Below are 27,381 nucleotides of genomic sequence, written 5' to 3' on the forward strand. Positions count from 1 at the left end.
TTGAAATAGACAAGGTATTTAATTTCGGTTATTTGTGGTTGGTTAAATTATAAGTGAGAAGTGTGGCTCTTAAAATTGCTAAAGAGGTTCTGGGCTTTGAAGGCAATTCCTTGGCAAATTTGGGAAATGTGGAAAGAAACGGCCATACTTTTAGAATTAGCAAAGAGGTTAGAATTGGGTTTAACCAAGGACAGAAGTAAAGCTGAAATTGTAAGGGGGTTACTCAAGCACTTAGGTGTGTCAGAGAAACAGACAAGTGCAGTAGAGTTAGAAAAACTTAAATTACAAATGAGGAAAATGGAATTAGAAGATAAAGAAAGATGAAAAAGAAAGCGAGAGAGGGGGAAAAAAAGAGAAGGTTCTTAGCTGAGTGAAGAAAGAGAAAAGAAAGGGAGAGAGAGTTTGAATTTCAGAATTTCTGACTTAGCAAAGTCAAGTTAACAGGATGGAGATGAAAAGAGAAGGCAGCGATATACACAAGTATGTTATAAAACACTGCTACATTTTGATGAGAAAGATGTTGACACCTTTATTTCATTTGAATAATTGGCTAGGCAGATGGAGTGGCCAGAGGACTTGTGGGTAATGCTAGTTCAGACTAAACTGGTAGGGAGAACTTGTGAGGTATTTGCAATGCTGTCAGCTGAGGGGTCAAAAGATTAGGCATGTCAAAAAGACTATTTTCACTGCTTATGAATTGGTACCAGAAACATTTAGACAGCAGTTCAGAAACATAAAGAAGGAACCACATCAGACTTATGCTGAGTTTGAAAGAATTAAACATAGTTTTGATAGATGGGTGCAGGCCTTAAAATAGATAAGACCTATGAGGCTGTTAGAAATTATTCTACTGGAGGAGTTTAAAAACTCACTTCCAGAGATGATAAGAATTCACATGGATGAATAGAAAGTTCAAGAAGTGAGAAGAGCAGCAGAGATGGTAGATGAATATGCATTGGTGCATAAGGCAAAGTTTAGCTACCAGCAAGATTTTCATTCTGTAAGTGATAGAAATTGGGAGAAGGGGAGATCCTATACGACAAAACAAAGAGTAGGGAACACTGGTAATTGTTTATCACAGGTTAAAAAAAGAAGCCCAAGAGGGTGGAAAGGAGGTGGAAGTCCTCAAGTGTTTCCACTGTGGTAAAGTAGAACCCATAAAGTCACAGTGCTGGTCGTTAAACAAAGGCACTGAGAGAAAAGATGTGTTAAGACAGGCTAAGCCAGTGGGGTTAGTGAAAGTAGCAAAGGAAACCCCAAGACAAGTCGAGGAGCTGCAGGACAGTGCACAGCCAAGGCAGGGGCTAGGTGTGGAGTTAGTGCCTGATCTCTAAAAGGAATTTGCCTCTGTGGGTAGGGTTTAATTAGGAAGAACAGGAGGCGACAGGCAAGAAGTTATAACTTTGAGAGATACGTGATCTAACTAGTCTCTAATAATAAGAGATGAATGTATTTGCACTCTTTCTGATGGTGTGGTAATTTGTGGAATAGATGGACAGAAATTTAGCATTCTCTGATGTAAAAACAGGTTGGAGTGCCAACTCAAGACAGGGGAAGTAACCATGGGAGTGATCGACCAGAGTCCAGATTAGAGTGGTGCTGGAAAAGTGCAGCAGGTCGGGCAGCATCCGAGGAGCAGGAAAATTGACATTTTGGGCAAAAGCCCTTCATTCCTGATGAAGAGCTTTTGTCCAAAACATCAATTTTGTCGCTAATCAAATGCTGCCTGGCTTGCTGTGCTTTTCTAGCACCACTCTTAACTCTAATCTTTAGCATCTGCAGTACTCACTTTCGCCCTTACAACAAATAAGAGACAACAGAAGATATATATGTTGAGCATGCTCAGAAAAGGAGTCTGAGAATATTCCTGAATGTTAGCTTAAAGATACAATCCTAAGATGAAAATGGAGACTACAGCAGGTTAGTGCAGAGGAGAAATAGGCAGAAGTGCACCAGACTGTAAAATTGATAGGAAGTGTTATGGGTAGCACATGAACTACCAGTAGGCGGTGACCTAGGTGCACAGAAGACTCCAGGCTAAAGTACAAAAGCATTTCTATTGGCCTGGAATGCACAAGGATGTGATTAACTTTTGCTATATGTGTCATACGTGCCAAATGGTAGATGACCACAGGCAGTAGTAAAACCAGCACCTTTGTTGCCAATTCCTGCATTCAAAGAACCTTTCACGTGGGTTGTGATTGATTGTGTAAAACTCCTCCCGAGAACTAAAAGTGGGAACCAGTACTTGCTAACCATAATGGATGTGTCTACCAGATTTCCAAAGGCAATCCCGTTGCATAGTATTAAGGCAAAAAGCGTGGTAGGGGAGTTAATAGCTTTCTTCACGTGGTATGGGCTATCCTGAGAGATTCTGTCAGACCAAGGATCAAATTTTAATGCTAGGCTGTTTTAAGAAAATCACAGATAGCTCTGGTATGCAACACTTTAAATCAAGTGCGTATTATCCTGAATTCCAGGGAGCTTTAGAAAAGTGGCATCAGACCCTGAAGACCATGTGAAGAGCGTACTGTCAGGATTACCCGAATGATTGGAATAAAGGTATCCTATTTGTGTTGTTTGCCATTATGATACCCCAAATGAATCTACTTCAGTTTGCTCCCTTTGAGTTAATATTTGGACATGAAGTGAGAAGCCCTTTGAAATTAATTATAAAGAAATTATCAGGACCAAAGTCTGAGATCTCATGCTTGCGTTATGTATTGGAGGTGAGGGAGAGATTAAATCTGGTAGGTGAGTTAGCTAAACAGCACCTGAAGAGGGCACTGTGTAGAATGAAGCAGGTGGCAGATGAAAATTCTAACAGTTGCGTGTTTTCCCATGGAGATGACATATTAGTATTGTTACCAGTGATAGGAGATCCCTTCAAAGCCAGGTTTAGTGGTCTCTATCAAATTAAGAAAAGGTTGAGTCAGGTAAACTATCCAGTAAAGCTTCTGGATAGGAAAAAATACTGTATTGTGTATATCATGTGAATATATTGAAACTTGTTATAATAGAGAGAAGGAAATGGAGAAACAGGTGTGTATTACTGCCCTGCAGAGTGAGGAATCAAATTCAGATGTTGTGGAGTTTGATGTGCCTCAAAATAAGTTCAATAATGAAGTCCTTGAGGAGTGGGCTAGATTAGTAAACTATCTGCCTCAGGAGCAAAGAACACAGTCGAAAGGTTTGTTGCAGTAATATGAGGACGTATGCAGGGAAAAGATTGGGGGGGACTAATCTATTATGCTGTTCCGATAAAACAACACCCCTACAGGCTTACCCCTTTCAAAGCTACACAGGTCCAGACGTAAGTGGAGGCGAACCAATACAGAGCGAGTGGAATTTGCTGGTAGTGTTAGTTCCCAAACCTGATAGGATTCAACGATTTTATGTGGACTATTGGAAGGTCAACACCATAACAAAATCGGACTCGTACCCAATACCGAGATTAAAGGATTGTATAGAGAAAGTTGGACAAGCAGGTTACGTCACAAAGTTGGACTTACTGTGTGGTTATTGGCAGGTACCTTTTTATCTGAGAAAGTGAAAGAAATTTCTGCATTTGTAACCCCAAACGGGCTGAATCAGTTCAAAGTGATGCCCTTTGGAATAAAGAATGCACCCCCCCACATGCCAGAGACTCATGAACAGAGTTGTAGTTGCATTACGAAACTGTGCAGTTTATCTGGATGATGTAGTGATCTTTAGTGAGTCCTGGAAAGATCAAATGGTACAGTTGGCAGAGCTCTTTAAACTGAAAGAAAACAGAATTCGCGAAGGCAGAGGTGACATTCTTAGAATGTAACATCAGACATGGAAGGTTGACCCCAAGGAACGCAAAGCCGATGGCCGTTGAGGAATTTCCACAACCAACCTTGAAGAAAGGGGTGCTGTGAATTTTGGGACTAAGCGGATTCTATCGGAAATTTGTTCTAAACTTCAGCAGCGTAGTGGCACCGTTAATAGATTTGCTGATGAACACAAACTTTTGGTGGACCAAACAATGCCAGGAGGCAGTTGACATTTTAAAAGTAATATTAACCACTGTACCAGTTTGAGCTACACCAAACTTCTTGTAACCCTTCAAATTTGCAATCAATGCTAGTGATATAGGAGTTGGAGCTGTACTGCTACAGGAAGATGATGATGGAATTGAACTGCCAGTTGGTAACTTTTCAAAGAACCTCAATACCCACCAGAGAAAATACTCTAATATCAAAAAGGAATTATTGAGTTTGGTACTGGCCTTACAACATTTTAATGTTTATGTCATGAACAATGCGTTGGAGACGGTTGTGTACACTGATCACAATCCTCTTACATCTTTGGAACGCTTTAAAGACAAGAATGAGACTATTTGGTTGTAGTCTTATGTTACAGACTTTTAATTTATAATTTGTACATGTTGCAGGTCATAAAAATGTGGTAGCAGATACGTTATTGTGGAGTTAACAGATAAAGTATAGATTAGATTGAACAAACACCTATATATGTGTGTGCAGAAGTTAATGAGCTTTGATTAATATCCTATGTATTTCATTGTAATAGGGTTAAGAATTAGAAAACAAAATGAAATCATCTTTTCATTATGATGGTTTTTTTTCTTGGGGGGGAAGGTGTTATGAAGTTGGAAGTGTGTACTGTATCTTAAGAGAGTGAAAGCTGGCAAGCACCTGTCATGTCACAGTGTGTGCTGGAAAATTGAAAGGTGTAACATTTGGCTGTAACCTAGATACCTCAATTGTTTTCACAGCAGTTCGAATTTAACTAATCAGTTTCAATTATTGCCATTGTAAGACAGACTGCCCGAAAACTCGGTATGAAAGGTACCTTTTGCATATGAAACGTCTTTGCAGCAGAAGACCTGAGATGACCCAGGGAGATCGACAAACCGAGGAAGATCAACACTGGATACGATAGCAGCTGTCTGGTTTTGAAAATTGAGTTGCTATAAATTTAATAACGGTTTTGTTGGATCGGTATATTGTTCTAGAGTGGGAGGTAGATAACAAACATTTAAGAGAAAGAAAGCTTAGAGTTTTAAATAGTTGTTGATTAATGTTCATTTTAGAGTTAAGGAATAAAAGTATTATTTTTTTTCTTTAAATAGTGGAATTTAGTTCTCTGCCACTCCTTTTAACAGATTATGAGGCGAAGTGAGCTTTTCTGTGTGTTTGCTTTAATTAGCAAAAGGGTTTACTGCCATCTCTTATCATAACTTACCTGGGCTCAAACATCTTTGCTGATCCTTCTTACTGATTCTAGGTTTTTTTTTTAATAGACTTGTTTACTGATCCTGACCCTATGGCCAGCTCTGGCCTTAAAGCTTGTTTGCAATGCAGAGTGATGGCAACAGTGAGATTTCAGTTCCCGAACTGGCTGAGATCATCTTGAAGTAACCACCTTCTCAAACTGTTCCCTCGCCTGAGGTGTCATGACCATCATCATCATTTGTGCCTTTATACTGACAGTCCTCACAACCAATACCATTATAATAGGTTCATTGTATGAGAGTAACTCACTCATCAAAATAAAAATATTTCAAATTTTGTTGTTGTCTAGATTGGAGAGAAAGACTTGCTTCATGTTGAACATATTCCCATGTTGTATAAAATGCTCCCCAAGTTAATTTATCCAAAATAGTGTGTTCTGCTTGTCAATTTATGGATAGTTGATGGAAGTTACACTTTGAAGCCGGTGCAGTCATAAAGCTGAAGGAGATTGTCAGTTTTTCCCCCTTCATATGCTCCTTATTACTATCTAGTAATGCCAGATGAAAAAAAAAGGAGAGGATCAGGCTTAATTATGTTCTCCGTAGATGAATAGGCTGTTGACTCTGAAGTCTAAGCTGATGTATAACAGTTTGAAAGAAAAAGGGTCATTGCCACCTCTTTGGTTTGATTTGCATTCGAGCAAACATCACCTTCAGTGGAAACTAGGCCACTACTTCTGGCAATGAATTTTCTATAGAGTGTAAAACCTAGTCATTGCCTTCCAGGACTGGCACAAGTAGGGTTGCTCTTCATTTTCCAACTGTTAGTAGAGCCATCACCGTACTGTAAAATTCTGGACATTCCAGTATAAAGGGGTGAATTGAAGTGGGCTTTTGAAAGGCTAAAAGTAATATAATTGGTGATGAAATGCAGCATTGGACAAAATTGGTAAAATAATATTGGTATTACGACAAGGGGTAAACCCCTCTGTTAAGTTAAACCCGACACACACAAGCTCACCGCGTGCCGTAATCTGATAAATTTTGAGAGGTAAAGAACCGTCCCAGATGTCACTATTAAAGTAAAACTTAACAATTTTATTCTTTAAGCCCAACAACGAATATTAAAACTTAAAATCTGATTGAAGATTTGTAGCTCGGGTATCCGTTGTTGTGGTTCTGCTCGCCGAGCTGGAAGTTTTTGCTGCAAACGTTTCGTTCCCTGGCTAGGGAACATCATCAGTGCTGTTGGAGCCTCGTGTGAAGCGCTGCTTTGATGTTTCTTCAATATTTATATTGGTTTGTTCTTGCCGCTTCCGGGTGTCAGTTTCAGCTGCAGTGATTTGTATGTGGGGTCCAGGTCGATGTGTCTGTTGATGGATGTTCTTGCCGTTTCCGGGTGTCAGTTTCAGCTGTAGTGGTTTGTACATGGTGTCCAGGTCAATGTGTCTGTTGATGGAGTTTGGGGATGAATGCCATGCTTCTAGGAATTCTCTGGCTGTTCTCTGTCTGGCTTGTCCTATGATAGTGGTGTTTTCCCAGTCAAATTCATGTTGCTGGTTGTCTGAGTGTATGGCTGGTCGTGTCGTTTTGTGGCTAGCTGATGTTCATGGATGCGGATTGTTAGCTGTCTTCCTGTTTGTCCTATATAGTGTTTTGTACAGTCCTTGCATGGTATTTTGTAAACTACGTTAGTTTGGCTCATGCTGGGTATTGGGTCCTTTGTTCTAGTGAGTTGTTGTCTGAGCGTGGATGTTGGCTTGTGTGCTGTTATGAGTCCTAAGGGTCTCAGTAGTCTGGCTGTCAGTTCTGAGACGCTCCTGACGTATGGTAGAGTGGCTAGTCCTTTTGGTTGTGGCATGTCCTCGTTCCTCGGTCTATCTCTTAGGCATCTGGTGATAAATAAGTATGCCGTCCTTGTTGATAGGTTCGGCCTCCTGTGTTCTGTTATGTATGTCCAGTAGGTTGGCTATTGTTTCTCTGGCTAGGGTTTTGTCAATTGAAGTGAACAGTGCCGTCACGTCGAATGATATCATGGTTTCTTCTTTGTCTATGTGTGTATTCCTGATGACGTCCAAGAATTCCTGTGTTGATTGTATGGAGTGTTTGGATCTGCTGACTAGGTGTTTCAGTTTTTGTTGTAGTTCTTTGGCCAGTTTGTATGCTGGTGTCCTTGGTAGTGATACTATTCAAAAGGGCCACAACACACTGCAGTACACCAGAACTGCGAAAAGAGGAAGAGGAACATCTATACAAGGTATTCGCCAAAAACGGATACCCACGCAACTTTATCACCAGATGCCTAAGAGATAGACCGAGGAACGAGGACATGCCACAACCAAAAGGACTAGCCACTCTACCATACGTCAGGAGCGTCTCAGAACTGACAGCCAGACTACTGAGACCCTTAGGACTCATAACAGCACACAAGCCAACATCCACGCTCAGACAACAACTCACTAGAACAAAGGACCCAATACCCAGCATGAGCCAAACTAACGTAGTTTACAAAATACCATGCAAGGACTGCACAAAACACTATATAGGACAAACAGGAAGACAGCTAACAATCCGCATCCATGAACATCAGCTAGCCACAAAACGACACGACCAACTATCTCTAGTAGCCATACACTCAGACAACCAGCAACATGAATTTGACTGGGAAAACACCACTATCATAGGACAAGCCAGACAGAGAACAGCCAGAGAATTCCTAGAAGCATGGCATTCATCCCCAAACTCCATCAACAGACACATTGACCTGGACACCATGTACAAACCACTACAGCTGAAACTGACACCCGGAAACGGCAAGAACATCCATCAACAGACACATCGACCTGGACCCCACATACAAATCACTGCAGCTGAAACTGACACCCGGAAACGGCAAGAACAATATAAATACCGGAAGAAACATCAAAGCAGCGCTTCACACGAGGCTCCAACAGCACTGATGATGTTCCCTAGCCAGGGAACGAAACGTTTGCAGCAAAAACTTCCAGCTCAGCGAGCAGAACCACAACAATATTAAAACTGGCAACTATTTACAATTCCTTTCTCTCAAACCTATTTTTTACTCCCTACTCTACAAAATTGGTCCGATTAAAAACCCTGGTTAAGGTTTACAAAAAACGTTCAAATTTCAAAACCAGCCAGCTGTCGCATCTTCTCTTTGTATCTTCCTCTAGATTTTCCTCTGTTGTCTTCAGTATTCTGATTCACAGTTCTTTCATATGAACAGTGCCTTTCAGAGAGATATTCGGCTAGCAGCCTATATTTGGTTTTCTTGGCCGTTCTCCCCCTAACTGTTCAAAATGCCCGGTTTTATAACCCAAAACATCAGATCATTCCATTGGTTTGATGTCATCAAACCACTAAATTCAAATTCGGTTGGATTTTGATATCTGGGGCATAATATAAACTGATTGGCCAAACTTGAATTTGTTTTTATTCCATGACAGTGCAACTCCAGCTATTTGTTTCGACCATGTGTTACATTTTTACATTGTTCAGGACACTGTGCTTTCAGTCAGTCCCAGCTAGCTTACCCTCTGTATTAAAGGTACAGTACACCTCTACACCTTCATGACATTGCACTTACCCATTCAACCCAAATAGGATGTACTGCATAATTTTATTTTTGTATTGCATAGATTTACATCAAAAACATGAGGTTTATTTAAATGATAACGGTTCTCTAAAGCTTAATGTCTTGTGACAGTGCTACAATATTAAAGTAATTCTTGGCATCCACCCAATTCAAGCATCCTTGGCACAATTCTGATTGTGTGCACAGAAAAATTGGGGAGCAAACATGAGATGCGAGAACCTTAGCTGGCAAATTTCTGGCTGACAGTTGTTTTCAGTTTCGTATGTGTCATTCAAAAGACGTGTTTACGCAGAAAGGGGTCTTGCAGGGACTTTATAGGGAAGATAGTTCTGCACCATGTAAGGTTATTTCTTCCTTTTTATGTCCATCCTCAAAGTACTAAAGTAAGTCAACTCCTGAAACTTCGATGGCTGTGGGTTTTAAAATCTAACGTTAAGATCAGGGAATAGGATTAGGCTTTTGGTGTGGTTGAAAATAAACGTTCTTTTTCAACAGGAAATTATTAGTTTGTCTTTGTTACAACTAATAATAGTTTGGAGACAATTTTTCCCATTGCCATTTCTTTTGCCTTGCCCTCTCATTTCTCCTGCCTTCTACCCTCTCAAAGAACTTTGCTTTTGTTCTCTTACTCCATCAACGTTTGGTGTACACTAACTTGGAACTTGTTCCATCTTTAAAATTGTCCAGCTCCAATGAAAAGTAATTAGCCTGACATTTTTCTGATTTGCAGTCCATAGATGCTGTCTGTGTTACCATCATTTTCTGTTTCTATTTCAGGTTTATTGCATGTCCAGTACTTACTTTTGAAATTTCATTATGTTTGATGCCTTCCTAAATTACTGTGGTATTTTATTTATTTCCGATAGAATTCTGAAGCACGTAATGGGCAGAAGCCAATGTAGTTATAATTTTAAAGTTGCAATGACAAAACTCCTAAACCTGTGTTACTGTTTGCACATTTGGGCATTGGTACTTAAAAACTATCGTTTACAAATTTCAGCGTCCTTTTTACAATGTAATGTAAAATTTTGTACAGTATACATTTTTTATTAGCAGGCAACAAACATTTTGCAATAAATTAGCATTATAATGATGAGAAGGAAATTTCAGTGTTTTTAATATGCCATTGCTGTATTTTGGAATTGTCTTGTTCATGTTCAACAAAAAAAAAGTTGATGTTAAGTTATTACTATTTATTTGTTACTGTCTCCTACTTAGTAATCAGGTATTGCTAAAGGAAAATCTGTTGTTTGAAAAACCCCTCCTCTCTGAAGAATCCCTGATTAATCTTTCGGTGCTCATTTTCTATTTTGTTTATAAAATCTTATAGCTTTTGCTTACTGTAAACATGTTTGTCTTTTGCAGCTTCAAGGTTACAATGAAAAACCAATCAACCTGCAGATGTTCATTGGTACTGCTGATGACCGCTATTTAAGACCACATGCATTCTACCAGGTGCACAGAATCACTGGCAAGACTGTGGCTACAGCTAGTCAAGAAATTATAGTTACTAGTACAAAGGTTCTTGAAATTCCCCTTCTGCCTGAAAACAATATGACTGCCAGGTAATTAACCAAATCTCTAAATGTATTGGTATTTATCTGTCCGATTTTTTGTTTTCCCTAAGTCCTTTTATGCTTGACAGATGTAAATCCACTGATGTAATCCCTTAACTGTTAAAGGCATTGAAGCTTATTTAAGTTGATTATTTCTGAGAACAAAACTTCTTTTGAGTCCACCTGGTATAAGGATACAGTTCATAAAATTAAATTTCTCAAAATATTTTTTGCACAAAGTACAGAGACACATAAGCAGTCAGTTACTGATTCAAAAGAATATTCCAAGGTTTGCTGTCATAAAGCTCTTATATTTGATAATTCAGAAAATAAATTGCAGAACATAAATTGAGAAAAACATGGCTTATAATGCATTGGGTAGTTTCAAGGCTTTATTGACAACTCCGAAACTTAGAAAATAGATTTCTTAGTTCATATCATTCCATGTAGTTGAGGTCACAGGGAATGAAAGATGAAGAAGTATCATGCTTCAGTAACTAGATTCCAATATGAAGCAAAGATTATAACTGTCCACTACTTAACAAATTTGAAAGAGAAACTTGAATGTAACTCTACATTTTTCAGTTAAATGCTTGAGGACAGCATCATTATAGGTACTTGACCTTTTGTGTTCCTTTTACGCAAAAGCGACGTATTTGTGATTTATACTACTGATGCTTAATTTTCTTAATTTTTCTTCCATGTTAAGATGAAGAAAGTTCTAAATTTTATTGAAAGTAGACCTTTTAAAGATATTTCACCTATTTCTTAGGTTGAAAACATTAAGTGTCTGGCATGAATGAGTAGTTGTTTAATACATGATCAAAATGTGTGAAATATTGAGAAGCTTCTAAAAGCTGGAGATTGTGGGCAAAAAATAGATAGAAGTACAAGTGGAGAGGACCTTTATGAAACTGGTTTCCTAGCATTGAACTATAGAAGAGTATTTGATGTGACTTGCTCTACACTTTTTAAAGAAGAGTACATTTAAACAATCATTCATAATATGAAGTATCTAGTCACAGGAGATAGCGAGAAACCTACCATTGGAAAGGTTTGGGACCCTGATTCAATTTGATCGTTTACAGAGCAAGTGGTTAGGATTTGCAGTGCACTATGTGAGAGTGTAGTGGGGACAGATTGAAACACTGCTTTATAAAGGGAATTGTATAAGCAGTTGAAGAGAAAAACGTTTCAGGAGTGGAGAAATGATGGGTGTCATTTAAGTTGGGGAAATGAAGGAATGTGTGAGTGATCTGTTGGGGATCCTTCTGTTCTCAGCAACCATGAACAAGAGCTCAGAGGATGAGAAACATAGAATATATGAATGGGAGTAGGCCATTCAGCCAATTGAGCATGCCCCATATTCAATATGATCACTTCACATCAGCAAACTCAATACCCTATTTCCATTTTCATACCATACCCTTTAGTCCTAATAACTCTATCTACCTCCTCCCTGAAAATGTTCAATGCTTTGCCCTCAACTGCTTCCTGTGGCAGAGTATCTCACAGGCTCAACACTCTCTGGATGCAAAAAATTCTCCTTATCTCAGTCCAAATACACCTTAGAATGTGAACGCTGATTCTGGACTACTTGGTCAATGGGAGCATTCTTCCTGCATTTACCCTGAATAGTCCTGTAGAATTTTCGAGGCTTCTTCAAGATCCCCCTTCACATTTTCAAACTTGGATGTATGTAGTCTTAGCTAATACAGTCTGTCTTCATACAGGAGTCTTGCCATCCCAGAAATCAGCCTAATAAGTAATAGCTAGAATATTCTGAGATAAGGAGACCAGAACTGCACATAGTCCTCCATGCATTTGGTCACTCACTCAACTTGTCAAAATCACATTGAAGCTTATCTTCATCTTTCTTACAGCTCACCATCTACTAGCTTTGTGTCATCTGCAAATTTGAGCCTATTACATTTAATTGCATTATTTAAATCAGTTTTTTATATATATGTATCGACACACACACACATATGTACATGCGCGCGCGCACACACACACACACACACACACACACACACACACACACACACACACACACACACCTGGTACAAAGGTTAAGGATATCTTGTGATTCAAAATTAATTTAGACGAGAAGGAGAAGAATCACAGTATTGTAGGAACAAGCGGCCTAGGTACAGCTACGGATGATGTTTTGCTGAGTGTGTTTGGATTCCTGGAATAAGAAGCGAGGTCTGCAGATGCTGGAGATCAGAGCTGAAAATGTGTTGCTGGTTAAAGCGCAGCAGGTCAGGCAGCATCCAAAGAACAGGAAATTCGACGTTACGGGCAAAAGCCCTTCATCAGGAATGAGGAAAGTGTGTCCAGCAGGCTAAGATTAAAGGTAGGGAGGAGGGAGTTGGGGGAGGGGCGATGGAGATGTGATAGGTGGAAGGAGGGTCAAGGTGAGGGTGATAGGCCGGAGTGGGGTGGGGGCGGAGAGGTCAGGAAGAAAATTGCAGGTTAGGAGGGCGGTCCTGAGTTCGAGGGAATCGACTGAGACCAGGTGGGGGGAGGGGAAATGAGGAAACTGGAGAAATCTGAGTTCATCCCTTGTGGTTGGAGGGTTCCCAGGCGGAAGATGAGGCGCTCTTCCTCCAACCGTCGTGTTGTTATGTTCTGGCAATGGAGGAGTCCAAGGACCTGCACGTCCTTGGTGGAGTGGGAGAGAGAGTTAAAGTGTTGAGCCACAGAGTGGTTGGGTTGGTTGGTCCGGGCGTCCCAGAGGTGTTCCCTGAAGCGTTCCGAAAGTAGGCGGCCCGTCTCCCCAATATAGAGGAGGCCACATTGGGTGCAGCAGATGCAATAGATGATATCTTCACGATGGACATCCAGACCCTGTACACCTCCATCCCCCATCACGAAGGACTCAAAGCCCTCCGCTTCTTCCTTTCCCGCCATACCAACCAGTACCCTTCCACTGACCCCCTCCTTCGACTGTCTGAACTGGTCCTCACCCTGAACAACTTCTCTTTCTAATCCTCCCACTTCCTCAAAACTAAAGGAGTTGCCATGGGCACCCGCATGGGCCCCAGCTATGCCTGTCTCTTCGTAGGATATGTGGAACAGTCCATCTTCCGCAACTACACTGGCACCACCCCCCACCTTTTTCTCCGCTACATCAATGACTGTATTGGCACTGCCTCGTGCTCCCATGAGGAGGTTGAACAGTTCATCAACTTTACCAACACCTTCCATCCCAACCTCCAAATTCACCTGGACCGTCTCAGACTCCTCCCTCCCCTTCCTAGACCTTTCCATTTCTATCTCGGGCGACCGAATCAACACAGACATCTACTATAAACTGACTGATTCCCACAGCTACCTGGACTACACCTCCTCCCACCCCGCCCCCTGTAAAAACGCCATCCCATATTCCCAATTCCTTCGTCTCCGCCGCATCTGCTCCCAGGAGGACCAGTTCCAATACAGTACAGCCCAGATGGCCTCCTTCTTCAAGGACCGCAGATTCCCCCCATACGTGATCGACGATGCCCTCCACCGCATCTCCTCCACTTCCCGCTCCTCCGCCCTTGAGCCCCGCCACCAGGACAGAACCCCACTGGTTCTCACCTACCACCCCACCAACCTCCGTATACAGCGTATCATCCGCCGTCATTTCTGCCACCTCCAAACGGACCCCACCACCAGGGATATATTTCCCACCCCTCCCCTATCAGCGTTCCGCAAAGACCACTCCCTTCATGAGTCCCTCGTCAGGTCCACACTCCCCCACCAACCCAACCATCACTCCCAGCACCTTCCCCTGCAACCGCAGGAAATGCAAAACTTGCGCCCACACCTCCTCCCTTACCTCTCTCCAAGGCCCCAATGGATCCTTCTATATCTGCCACAAATTCACCTGCACCTCCACACACATCATCTATTGCATCCACTGCACCCAATGTGGCCTCCTCTATATTGGGGAGACGGGCCGCCTACTTGCGGAACGCTTCAGGGAACACCTCTGGGATGCCCGGACCAACCAACCCAACCATTCTGTGGCTCAACACTTTAACTCTCCCTCCCACTCCACCTAGGACATGCAGGTCCTTGGACTCCTCCATTGCCAGAACATAACAACACGACGGTTGGAGGAAGAGCGCCTCATCTTCCGCCTGGGAACCCTCCAACCACAAGGGATGAACTCAGATTTCTCCAGTTTCCTCATTTCCCCTCCCCCCACCTTGTCTCAGTCGATTCCCTTGAACTCAGCACCGCCTTCCTAACCTGCAATCTTCTTCCTGACCTCTCCGCCCCCACCCCACTCCGGTCTATCACCCTCACCTTGACCCTCCTTCCACCTATCACATCTCCATCGCCCCTCCCCCAACTCCCTCCTCCCTACCTTTTATCTTAGCCTGCTGGACACACTTTCCTCATTCCTGATGAAGGGCTTTTGCCCGAAACGCCAATTTCCTGTTCCTTAGATGCTGCCTGACTTGCTGGATTCCTGGAGTCCAAATTAAACAGGTAGGGGTTTTATCTGAGACTCCTGTCTTAGAGGTAAGGACATTATCACTGTGCTAATCTCAACAAGAAAACAGGCTTTACTTGACCTGGTATTGCGTAGCAGATTAAATTGATTAATGACCTCTGAGTGAAGGTGCTGCTAAATAACTGGTCATAGAGTCATAGCGATGTACAGCATGGAAACTCTTCCATCCAACTCATCCATGCTGACCAGATATCCTAAATTAATCTAGTCCCATTTGCCAGCACTTTGCTCATATTCCTCCAAACCCTTTCTATTCATAAACCTATCCAGATGCCTTTTAAATATTGTCATTGTACTGGCCTCCATCACTTCCTCTGGCACTGAGACAGTGCTATTTTCTGGGTCTGTAGATAGTGAACAAACAAAGATGGCCTTTAGTAGAGTGATGTGACCGTTCAGTCGGATGTGGGAGATTAGGGAGAGTTTCCATGTTACAGATGATTATGTCTGCAGTAAGTGTCTTTGGTTGCGAATCCTATTAGTTTGCATGGAGTAGTTGGAGCCACGTCTAGAGATAGTAAAGAATTTACGGGAGTTAGGGGCGTGTAATGGATGGCAGTTACAGGAAGGGAGATAAACTGCAGATACTGTTAGGTAGATGGGTTACCTCCAGAAGAGGTAGGCAAAGGAGGCAGGTAGTGCAGGAATCTCTTGTGGCTATCCCCATCTCAAACAAGTATGCTGTTTAGAAAATGTAGGGGTTGATGGACTCTCAGGGGAATGTAGCACGAACAGTCAAGTTTCTGGTACTGAGACTGGTTCTAGTGTTATTAGGGGAAAGTGAGGATCCAAATGTCGAAGAGTCAGAGTCAAAAGGTGTGGTGCAGGAAAAACTTGAAGGTCAGGCAGAATCTGAGGAGCAGGCGAGTTTCTGTTTCAGAATATTCCTGATGAAGAGCTTATGACCAAAAGGTCTAGTCTCCTGCTGCTTGGATGCTGCCTGATCTATGATTTTTCCAGCACCACATTTCTTGACTCTAGTGTAACAAGGGGTATGTCAGGTTGCAAGCGAACGCTTGTGATAGGGGACTCTATAGTCAGAGGCGCTGACAGTGAGACATCAGAATGGTGTGTTGCCTCCCTGGCGCCAGGATCAAGGATATCATAATATGATTGAATTTTTGAGGAGATCTAAGAGTAATATTTCAAACCTGAGTAAGATTAAATATGAGAAAATGAAAGCAGAGCTAAAGTGAACTGGCAAATTAATTTGAGAAAGAGAGCAATGGAGATGCAGAGGCAGACTTTAAAGCGAAAGACTCCAAATAGCGCATGTGCGTGCACATACAACTTTTTACTGCAACCTTTTGACAGGTTCCACCTTTGCCCTGAACAGGACGATGTTGGAGAGATTATCTGGGCAAGGGGGGTATTTAGGGTACACCCATATGTAGAACTCCAGGGAAAGTGTCAGGAGAGAGAGAGATGGGGCAGGAGGTCAGTCATTTGGAGACTGGGAGCCAGGTACATCGATGTCCAGGATTGTTCTCAGCAGCATTTCAGTAAGCCAAGTTCACTTTTAATCACTGTAACCAAAAGACACGATCAGTGTTGGAAACACATCTTTAGTATAATGTTTCTTTCGGGACCTTGAGGTCGTCGTCTTCGGATAATCTGAAATTTGGATAATTAATATTCGGATAATAGATGTTCCTCTGTATAATGTAGGGAAATCGAAGGTCATACACTTTGGTAGGAAAAATACAGGAACTAAATACTTCTGAAATGGAGAAAGACTGCAGAAAGTTTCAAAACAGTGGGATTTGGGAGTCTTCATCTATGATTCATTAAAGTAGGGAGGTCTTGACGAAACTGTGCTCAGGCCGCAGCTGGGATAATGTGAATAGTTTCTGCCCTTAGTCTGAGGAAAGATATACTGCATTGAAGGTGGCATAGAAGGATTGATACCGTAGGCTGATACCAATTATGGAGGGACTGTCTTATGAGGGGAAGTTGAGCCGATTGGGCCTGTACTTGTTGGAAATAGAAATATGAGAGATGGCCTTTTTGGAACATGCAAGCTTATGAGAGGACTTGACAGGGTAGATGTGGAAGGGTTGGTTCCCTTATCAGAGTCTGAAACCACAGGGCATAACCTTAGAATATGGGGTCACACAATGGAGACAAAGGTGAGGAGGACTTTCCTCTCTGAGGATTGTGGATCTGTGGAATTCTTTTCTACAGCTGTTGAGGCTGGGTATTAAGTAAGTTCAAGACTGGGAGACTTTTAAACAGAAAAGAAATTGAGCATTATTGGGGAAAAAGCAGGAAACTGGAATCGAGAATACTCAGATCAGCCAAGATCTCACTGAATGACAGAGCAGGTTTGATGGACTGAATGGCTGACCCCTGTTCCAATTACTTATGTTTTCTCAATGAAAGAATGCTTTCGCAACCTTTTCCTCAAATTTTGGTAAGATCTGAACAAACTTTAGCAATTCCAAACTTTGTCAGATTATGATAGAGATTTTCTCATTTAGAACCTTCTTCAGCATCTGGGGTCCTTTTTTTTATGAACAGTCTTATTTTGAGATAGTATTTCCCATGTGTGTCATAAAATGCGTGTTATTTCCCCCTTCCTCTGAACTTCAACTTCTGCTCTTGGATTGGAATCAAGAATATTATTTTGTGTGAGCAGATTCTTGTGTTCAAATTTCTTTAACTGTAATCGAATCTTTGCTAACTCGAGTGACTCACTACTTCTATGTACTTAGACCCTCTGTATTTACATCAGTCCCAGATACTTTGTCAATATTTCAATTATCAGTGCTTACTTAGTTCTGGCAGGCGATTCCACCTTTAAATTACTTGCCAATTTCAACAGTTACTTCCTGTAAATTTATCAGGGATACCTATTCCAACTGCAGGACGGTTTTAGCTGTTTCTAGTGCCGTTTTACTTCGTACAAGCAATGTGGTTCTGTCTTTTTAGATTAGTATGGGAGCAGGCCCTTCGGCCTGACAAATCCACACCGACCCTCCAAAAAGTAACCCATCCAGACCCATTTCCCCCTATCCTATATTTACTCCTGATTAATGTACCTAACACTATGGGCAATTTAGCATGGCCAGTTCACCTAACTGTACATCCTTGGATTGTGGGAGGAAACTGGAGCACCCAAAGGAAACCCATGCTGACACTGGGAGAATGTGCAGACTCCACACAGACGATCAAACCTGAGGCAGGAATCAAACCTGGGTCCCTGGTGCTGTGAGGCAGCAATGCGAACCACTGTGCCATCATGCCACCCTGTCCTTTTGTCCTTTACCACTAACATTAACTCCATTTTCTAAACTTACATTTCCTCATTCAAAAGACCTTCAATTAGCCCTGCGAAGAGGGCAAAGATAATCATTTCCCACTTTGTCACAAACCATCACAAAATCTGTGAATTCTCAATTAGGCCATCAAGATGACCAATTTGACAGACTGACTGTATTGTTTAGTATAAAAGCAATTTAAGCTATGTTTTATCAGTAACAGGAAAGTGGCTATTTATTGTAACACACTTCACTTGGATAAAAGAGCAGAGAAAAGAAAGGATTTCTTATCTATCATGATACTGTATAGACTGTGCCTCTTCAAAAACCCCAAACAAGCACACTCAATCGCAATTAAGATGAACAAAAGGCAAACACTGTAACATGGATAAAACAGGTGGCAAAAAGAATAAATACAGAGGAAATAAAATTAGAAGATTAGAAATCAGATTTCAAGGTAGACTAAATTGTCTCAGTGTAGCAATGACGACATACTGTTGTCTGAAAAGTGATTGTTTGGGGTGGTATTTGATTGGGTGGATCTATGTATTGTTGGAATTATTTCATCTAAGCTTTCTTAACTTTCAGTCTTTTTCCTACAAAGAGAGGATGAGATGACTGCTTTTTGTTTGCAGACTCCGGATGTTTCTTTCTCCTGCTTCAATGCTTAAGCTTTTACCACTCTGTAGCTTAACAAATCAGAGAGATGTCATCAGGCAGAATTTCCTTAACTCCACAGACTCTCCGTGCTGCTTAGTCTTGAATTCCCCCTTACATTGACTCAAAAAGCAACATGTGACGCACAATTCAAAAATAGGCAGCACTTGATTTTTAAGGTGCCAGACTCTGGGTATTTTTGTGATATACCGGTCCAACTTCCATTTCAGTTTATGGTCCCAGAAAAGAAAAATATGTTGCCTCTTACAGTATGGTCTCTACATATTTCCCCACCAGTGACATTAAACAGGCTAGCTTGTAGTGACTGAGTTTGTCACTTTTCTGTTTTATTAAAACATTTGCAACAATCCTATCAGCCAAGGAGGATTAAAAGATTATGGCCTTCTGCCATATCTTTCCTTACTTTCCTCCGCATCCTAAGATGCATCCCATCTGGACCAGGCATTCTGCCAAGCTTTTAAATATGTGCTCTTCAACTGTTTTTATCCTGTCCAATCTCCAGTTATAGAGTCATACAGCATAGAAAAAGGCTGCTTGACCCTTCCTGTCTGTGCTGACTAACAAACACCAATCTACATTAATCCCATTTACCCATACTTGGTCTTTAGCCTACTATGCAACAATGTCTGCCTTCACCACCCTCTCAGGCAGCCTGTTCCAATATTTCTACCACCCCTCTAGGTGGAAAGAAATTCCTTTTTGGAACTCCTTAAACCATTTGTTGCTCTCCTTATACTTATGCCTTTAGGCCTTAGACATATTTGACATGGGGAAGAGTTTCTACCCTTCCATTATCTACTCCTCAGTCTTCTCTGCTGCAAGGAAAGCAAACCCAGCTTATTCAGTCTGTCCTCATAACTGAGATTTTTCAATCCGGGGTAGTGACATTCGGTAAATCTCCTCAGCTCCCTCTCCAGTGCAGTCACGGCCTTCCGATAGTGTACCAACAAGAGCTGTATTCATTCCAACTGTGGTCTAACGAAAGTTTTATAAACTTCCTTTCTCCTATATTCTCCACACCTACACACATCACGTATGCCACCTTTACTGTCCTGGGATCTACGAACTTGTACACCAGGACTCCTTTGTTCCTCAGTACTCCCTAGGGATTGACCATTCATTGCGTGTGTCCTTCCCTTATTAGACGTCCCAAAATGCACCATCTTCCACTTATCCAAATTAAATTTAGGGAGCTGGAGTTGGATGAACTCCGGATCATTCGGAGGGCAGAGGGGGTTATTGACAGGACTTAGAGAGGTAGTCACTCCCTAGATAAAAGAGAAAGACAGATGGGTGACAGTTAGGGGACAGAAAGAAAACCAGCAGGCAGTGCAGGGATCCCCTGTGGCCATTCCCCTCAACAATAAGTATACCGTTTTGGATACTGTTGGGAGGGGATGGTTTACCAGAGCAAAGCAGTGGGGCACCTGCTGCTCAGAAGGGAAGGGGGAAGAGAGCATAGCAGTCGTCATTGTGGACTCGATAGTTAGGCGGACAGATAGGAGGTTCTGTGGGGACAAGAGAGACTCACAGTTGGTGTGTTGCCTCCTGTGTGCCAGGGTCCGTGATGTCTTTGATCGTGTTATTGGGATCCTTTGGGGGGAAGGAGAGCAACCCCAAGTCGTGGTCCACATTAGCACCAACGATACAGGTTGGAAGAGAGATGGGGACTAGAGGCAGAAATTCAGGGAGCTAGGATGGAAGCTTAGGGTAGGACAAACAGATTGTTTGTTTTTTTTTCTGGTTTGCTGCCTATGCCACATGCTAGTGAGGTGAGGAATAGGGGGAGAAAGGAGTTGAACACGTGGCTACAGGAATGGTGCAGGAGGGAAGGTTTCGGGTTTTTGGATAATTGGAGCTCTTTCTGGGTTAGGTGGGACCTCTATAAATAGGATGGTCTTCATCTAAACCAGAGGGGTACCAATATCTTGGGTGGGAAATTCGCTAAAGCTATAAAGGTGAATTTAAACTAATACAGCAGGGGAATGGTAACCAAAATTGTAGGACAGGTACAGAAGAGGATGAGAGTAGGGAGTTCCAAAATCAAATATCTGACACTGGCAAGCGAGAACCTGGTTTGAAGTGTGTGTAGTTCAACGCGAGGAGCATCTGAAATAAAGTGGGTGAACTGGCAGCGTGGGTTGGTACCTGGGACTTCGATGTTGTGGCCATTACAGAGACATGAATAGAGGAGGGACAGGAATGGCTGTTGCAGGTTCTGGGATTCAGATGTTTCAGTAAGAACAGGGAAGATGGTAAAAGAGGGGGAGGTGTGGCATTGTCGATCAGGGACAATATTACAGTTGTAGAATGGATGTTTGGGTACTTGTTAACTGAGGTAGTATGGACTGAGGTTAGAAACAGGAAAGGAGAAGTCACCATGCTGAGAGTTTTCTATAGGCCTCTGAATAATCCAGAGATGTAGAGGAAAGGATAGCAAAGATGATTCTTGATAGGAGTGAGAGAGGCAGGGTAGTTGTCACAGGGGACTTCAACTATCCAAATATTGACTGGGATCACTACAGTACGGGTACTATAGATGGGTCAGTTTTTGTCCAGTGTGTGCAGGAGGGCTTCCTGACACAGTATATAGACAGCTGCAAATGTGTTGCTGGTCAAAGCACAGCAGGCCAGGGACTACTTGTGGCACACTAGCAGCGTCCCGGCCTCTTGGCCAGGTCACCCGGGTTCAAGTCCCACCTACTCCAGAGATGTGTAACAATATCTCTGAACAGGTTAGTTCAAAAACAGTATATAGACAGGCCTACAAGGGGCAAAGCCACTTTACATTTAGTACTGGGTAATGAGCCTGGCCAGGTGTTAGATTTGGAAGTAGGTGAGCACTTAGGAGACAGTGATCACAATTCTGTCAGGTTTACTTTAGTGATGGAAAGGGATAGGTGTACTCTACCGAGCAAGAGTTACAGCTGGGGGAAGAGAAATTACGATGCGATTAGGAAAGATTTAGGAAGCGTAGAATGGGGAAGGAAACTGCAGGGGATAAGCACATTAAAAATGTGGAGCTCATTCAAGGAAAAGCTCCTGTATGTCCTAGATATGTATGTACCTGTCAGGCAGGGAGGAAGATATAGAATGCATGAGCCGTGGTTTACTAAGGAAGTGGAATCCCTGGTTAAGAAGAAGAAGGCTTATGTTAGAACAAAATGTGAAAACTCAGGGCACTTGAGGGTTACAAGGAAGTCAGGAAAGACCTAAAAACAGAGTTCAGAAGAGCCAGGAGGAGACATGAGAAGTTGTTGGCACTGCTGCCTCACAGCGACAGGGACCTGGGTTCAATTCCTGCCTCATTGGAGTTTGCACGTTCTCCCCGTGTCTGCGTGGATTTCCTCCGGGTGCTCTGGTTTCCTCCCACAGTCCAAAGATGTGCGGGTCAGGTGAATTGGCCATGCTAAATTTCCCGTAGTGTTAGGTAAGGGGTATATGTAGGGGTATTGGTGGGTTGCGCTTCGGAGGGTCAGTGTGGACTTGTTGGGCCGAAGGGCCTGTTTCCACACTGTAAGTAATCTAATCTAAGTAAGGATCAGTGTTAACCTTAAGGCTTTCCATAGGTACGTCTGCAATAAAAGAATTACGAGAATTAAATTAGGGCCAATCAAGGATAATAGTGGGAAGTTTGTGTGGAGTCAGAGGAAGCACTAAATAAATATTTTTCGACCGTGTTCACTATAGAAAATGAAAATGTTGGCGAAGAAGATACAGAGATACTTGCATCTAGACTAGAAGAGATTGAGGTTCACAAGGAAGTGGTGTTAGAAATACTACAGAGTGTGAAAATAGATAAGTCCCCTGGGCCGGATGGGATCTATCCTAGGATCCTCTGGGAAGCAAGGGCAGAGATTGCCAAGTCTTTGGCATTGATCTTCAATCATCATTGTCTACAGGAATAGTGCCTGAGGACTGGAAGATAGTAAATGTGGTTCCCTTGTTTAAAAAGGGTAGTAGAGACAACCCTGGTAATTACAGACTAGTGAGTCTCACTTCAGTTGTTGGTAAAGTTTTGGAAAAGGTTATAAGAGATAGGATTTATAACCATCTAAAAAAGAATAATCTGATCAGTGACAGTCAGCACGGTTTTGTGAAGGGTAGGTCGTGCCTAACGAATCTTATTAAGTTTTTGTCAAAGTTACCTAACAGGTAGATGAGAGTAGACTAGTTGATGTGATGTATATGGATCACAAGACGTTTGATAAGGTTCCCCACAATAGGCTTTTATACAAATAATGGAGGAATGGGATTGTGGGAGACATAGCAGTTTGGATCAGTAATTGGCTTGCTGAAAGAAAACAGAGGGTTGTAGTTGATGGAACATGTTCATCTTGGTGTCCATTTACCAGCGGCATACCGCAAGGGTCGGTGTTGGGTCCACTGCTGTTCGTCATTTTTATAAATGACCTTGATGAGGGCTTAGAAGGTTGGGTTAGTAAATTTGCGGACGACACTAAGGTCGGTGGAGTTGTGGATAGTGACGAAGGATGTAGTAGGTTGCAGAAAGATATAAATAGGATGCAGAACTGGGCTGAGAGGTGGCAAATGGAGTTTAATGTGGACAAGTGTGAGGTGATACACTTTGGACAGAGTAATTGGAATGCAAAGTACTGGGCTAATGGTAAGATTCTTGGGAGTGCAGATGAGCAGAGAGATCTCGGTGTCCATGTACACAGATCCCTGAAAGTTGCCACCCAGATTGACAGGGTTGTTAAGAAGGCATACAGTGTTTTAGCCTTTATTAATAGTGGGATTGAGTTCTGGAACCAGGAGGTTATGCTGAAGCTGTACAAAGCTCTGGTACGGCCACACTTGGAGTATTGCATACAGTTCTGGTCACCGCATTATAAGAAGGATGTGGAAGCTTTGGAAAGGGTGCAGAGGAGATTTACTAGGATGTTGCCTGGTATGGAAGGAATGTCTTACAAGGAAAGGCTGAGGACCTTGAGGCTGTTCTCGTTAGAGAGAAGGTTGAGAGGTGACTTAATAGAGACATACAAGATAATCAGAGGGTTAGATAGGGTGGACAGGGAGAGCTTTTTCCAAGTATGGGGACGGCAAACACAAGGGGACAACTTTAAAGTGAGGGGAGATAGGTATAAGACAGATGTCAGAGGTAGTTTCTTTACTCAGAGTAATAAGAGTATGGGATGCTTTGCCTGCAACGGTAGTAGATTCGTTAAGTTTAAGTGCATTTAAGTCGTCATTGGACAGGCATACAGACGTACATGGAATAGTGTAGGTGGGATGGGCTTTTCAGATTAGTATGACAGGGTGGCACAACATCGAGGGCCGAAGGGCCTGTACTGTGCTGTAATGTTCTATGTTCTGTGTAAATTCCATCTGCTTTTACACTCTTCAATTTACCATCTGACCAACATCAGACTTAAGCCAGAAGTCTCCTCAGTGTCAACAGCCCCACCAATTTTCATGTCATCTGCAAACTTCCTAATTATACCTTTTACATTCACATTGAAGTCCTTAATGCTCATTACAAGCAACAAGGATTCCAGCACTGAGCCCTGTGATGCACCACTGGTCATAGGCTTCCAATGACAAAAATGACACCCCACCATCAGTCTTTGCCTCCTATTTGTAAGCCACTTTTGGATCCAGTTTACCACCTTGCTTGGATCCCATGGGCTCTTACCTTTCAAACCATCCTTAAACGTGGTACCATGTTAAAGGCCTTACCCACGTCCATGTAAACCTCATCAATTGCACTACATTAATGAATTTATTCAGTCACTGTTTCAAAAAACTCAACTAAGATAGCTAGGAAGAATATTCCTTGAAGAAACACATGCTGCCTATCCCTGATCAATCCCTACCTTTCCAAGTATTGATTCATCCTGCCCTTCAGAATTTTTTCCAATAAATCTCCCTGCCACTAATGTGAAACTAACTGATCTGTAATTAAAAACCAAAAAATCTGCAGATGCTGTGAATTGGAAGCAAAAATAAATTGCTGGAAAAGCTCACCAGCCTGGCACCATCTGTGGAGAGCAATCAGAGTTAACGTTTCGGGCTGAGTGCCCTTTCCTCAGAATTCAGCAAGGGTGTTGTTGAGTGTTCTGTCCCATCTGGAGACATACTGGCAAGATAACTATTATAAATCTCTTCGCCTATATGTTCTGTGCCTGTGTGCCTTCCTCCACTTCACCTGATAAAGGAGCAGTCTTCCAAACGTTTGTGATTTTAAATAAACCTGTTGGATTATAACCTGGTATTGTGTGACCTCTGACTTTGTTTACTCCAGTCCTACCCTAGCATCTCCACACCATATGAATTTTAAACTTATCTTACGGTCACTATCCCCAAAGTGTTCATCCACTGAAGCTTCAACTACTTGACCAGCTTCATTTTCGAGAATTAGGTCGAGCACTGCCTGATACAAGTAGGTCAAACTATGTATGGGTACACAATGCTTTCCTGAATGCACTTTAGAAGTTCAATTCCATCTGATCCTTTCATACTAGAACAATCCCAGTTATTGTTAGGAAAGTTGAAGTTCCCTACAATTACAATCCTGTTTCTCTCACACCTTTGTGAGTTGCCTACATATCTGCTCCTCTATCCCCTTCAGACTGTTGGGAGATGTGTAGTATAATCCTAGCAAGATAATAGCCCCTTTTTTTTATTTCCAAGCTCTATCCGTGTGGCCTCATTTGAAGACCCTTCAATGACATCCTCCCTCATTATTGTAGTGATGGTTTCCTTTGCCAACAATACAATGCGCAGTCTCTTAATTATCCCTGCATCCCCTCAACAACTATACCCTGGAATCCTGGCAAAGAGAGGCAACATATGGTTGAGAATCTCATTTGCTGCCACAGAACCTGCCTGTCAATTCCCCTCACAATTGAGTCTGTATCACTAAAATCTCTCCCGATCGTTTTCTTCCCTTGCTGTGCAGCAGAACCAATCAGGGTGCCACAAATGTGTCTCCTGATGCCTTCCCTTGACAGGCCATCGCCCTACAATAGTGTCCAAAATGGTATATCTGTTTGAGAGGAGAATAGCCACAGGCGACTCCGCATTGCCTCCCATACTTACTTGTCTTCCTGATCACCCAGTGCTTTTCTGGCTGAGTAGCCCTTACTTGTACCTTCCTGCTCCTTCTTCATAGTAACATTGGCAGCACCCTGTTAATGAAGACAGGCATGAAGCTTTCATTCACTACTTTGGCTGTCATCAAAAAAGTCATTGGGTGGAATTTTCTGGGCCTCCAGGGAGCAAGGAAGGAGGCAGGAGACCTGGAAAACTTGGTGAGTTGTCACTAGGGCCGATAATCAAGGTGTTCCTGTCTAAGGCACTTTGAGATCAAGGAAGCAGTGATGTTGGGTCTGTGGAAGGGCATGTATGTGGATCAATCTCCGGGAACAATGGTGTCTACCCCAGGTTTTTAAGAGAGAGGCAAGAGAAGAGATTACTGGGGCCTTGACCTTGCTATCAGTGGAGACGTTATGAAGGATTGGTGAGTAGCTAATGTTGTTCTGCTGTTTAAGAAAGGAAATAGGAATAATCCAGGAAATTATAGACCAGCAAGTCTTACATCAGTGGTTGAGAACCTATTGGAGAGAACTCTGAGGGATAGGATTTAGGCGCATTTGGAAAAGCATGGCCTAATCAGATACTTCACAAAGCTGGTCCCTTTTTTCTAAAGGCTGTTCCTTTTCTCAAAGACACTATGTCCTTTGGTTTTTATCAGAGGGATTGTAAACATCTCCTGGTACCAATCAGACTGGTTTGGTAGGAGATGAAAACGATTTTGAGAGACCTTTTGTTTATATGCAAGCAGATGAGACTTCAGGCCAAAGTGGTCATGTTTTAGTAGTGATCTGTATAATGAAAGGGAAGTGGTCAGCTCTCTAGCAGTTCAGTTCAGTCCAGAACCCCCAGTTGGGAATTCAACAGTGAGCTGTGTGGAAACTCATTCTCTCCTTCTGTCCTTCTAACTTCAACCTGTAAGCATCTGTTCCATTTATACTGGTTTTTAAGAGGGTTTGTTTATTGGGACTGTTGTGTATATTTGGAACAGCATAATTAAGTCTAGTTTGGATAGACTGAGTTCTGTAAGGGTTCTTTATTATGTTCTTTGTGTTTCATTGTGTAATTTTGTGAATACATCTTTGTCCATTTTAAAACTTAGTAGTCAACCTAGCTAGCTTACTGCAGGTAATTCTCACTGTATACTTATCAAAACAAATTGCAAAGTTATACTCTGGGTTGCCTGCTCAAGAATGTTTTGGGTGGTCTGGCCTAGTTCATAACAGTACAGTCAGCATGGCTTTAGGTGGGGCAAGGTAAGTCTTACTAACTTGGTTGAATTTTTCAAGGAGGTGACGAAGTTTTACATGTGGAAGTACTTTGCATGTATTTTAGTAAGTCTTTGCAACATGGTCCCACCCAGTGGGCTAACTCGGAAGATTAAAATGTATGGTATCTACAGTGACTTGGCTGCTTGTATTTAGAATTGGCTTGCCCATAGAAAGCAGAAGGTAGTGTTGGAAAGGTGTTTTTCAGGTTGGAGG

General features: G+C 42.2%; 1 protein-coding gene across 2 annotated transcripts in view; it reads left to right on the forward strand.

Moving 5' to 3' along the window:
- The window catches only part of nfatc3a (nuclear factor of activated T cells 3a), a 169,356-nt gene that overhangs the window by 61,888 nt on the left and 80,087 nt on the right, over nucleotides 1-27,381 (forward strand). For both annotated transcript variants that reach the window (XM_060838146.1, XM_060838147.1), the window contains exon 4: nucleotides 10,200-10,399. In XM_060838146.1, the coding sequence (XP_060694129.1) occupies nucleotides 10,200-10,399 (200 nt within the window). The remainder of the gene's footprint in view (nucleotides 1-10,199; nucleotides 10,400-27,381) is intronic.

The sequence above is a fragment of the Hemiscyllium ocellatum genome, chromosome 17 (assembly GCF_020745735.1).
Source record: "Hemiscyllium ocellatum isolate sHemOce1 chromosome 17, sHemOce1.pat.X.cur, whole genome shotgun sequence".
Classification (NCBI taxonomy): Eukaryota; Metazoa; Chordata; class Chondrichthyes; order Orectolobiformes; family Hemiscylliidae; genus Hemiscyllium; species Hemiscyllium ocellatum.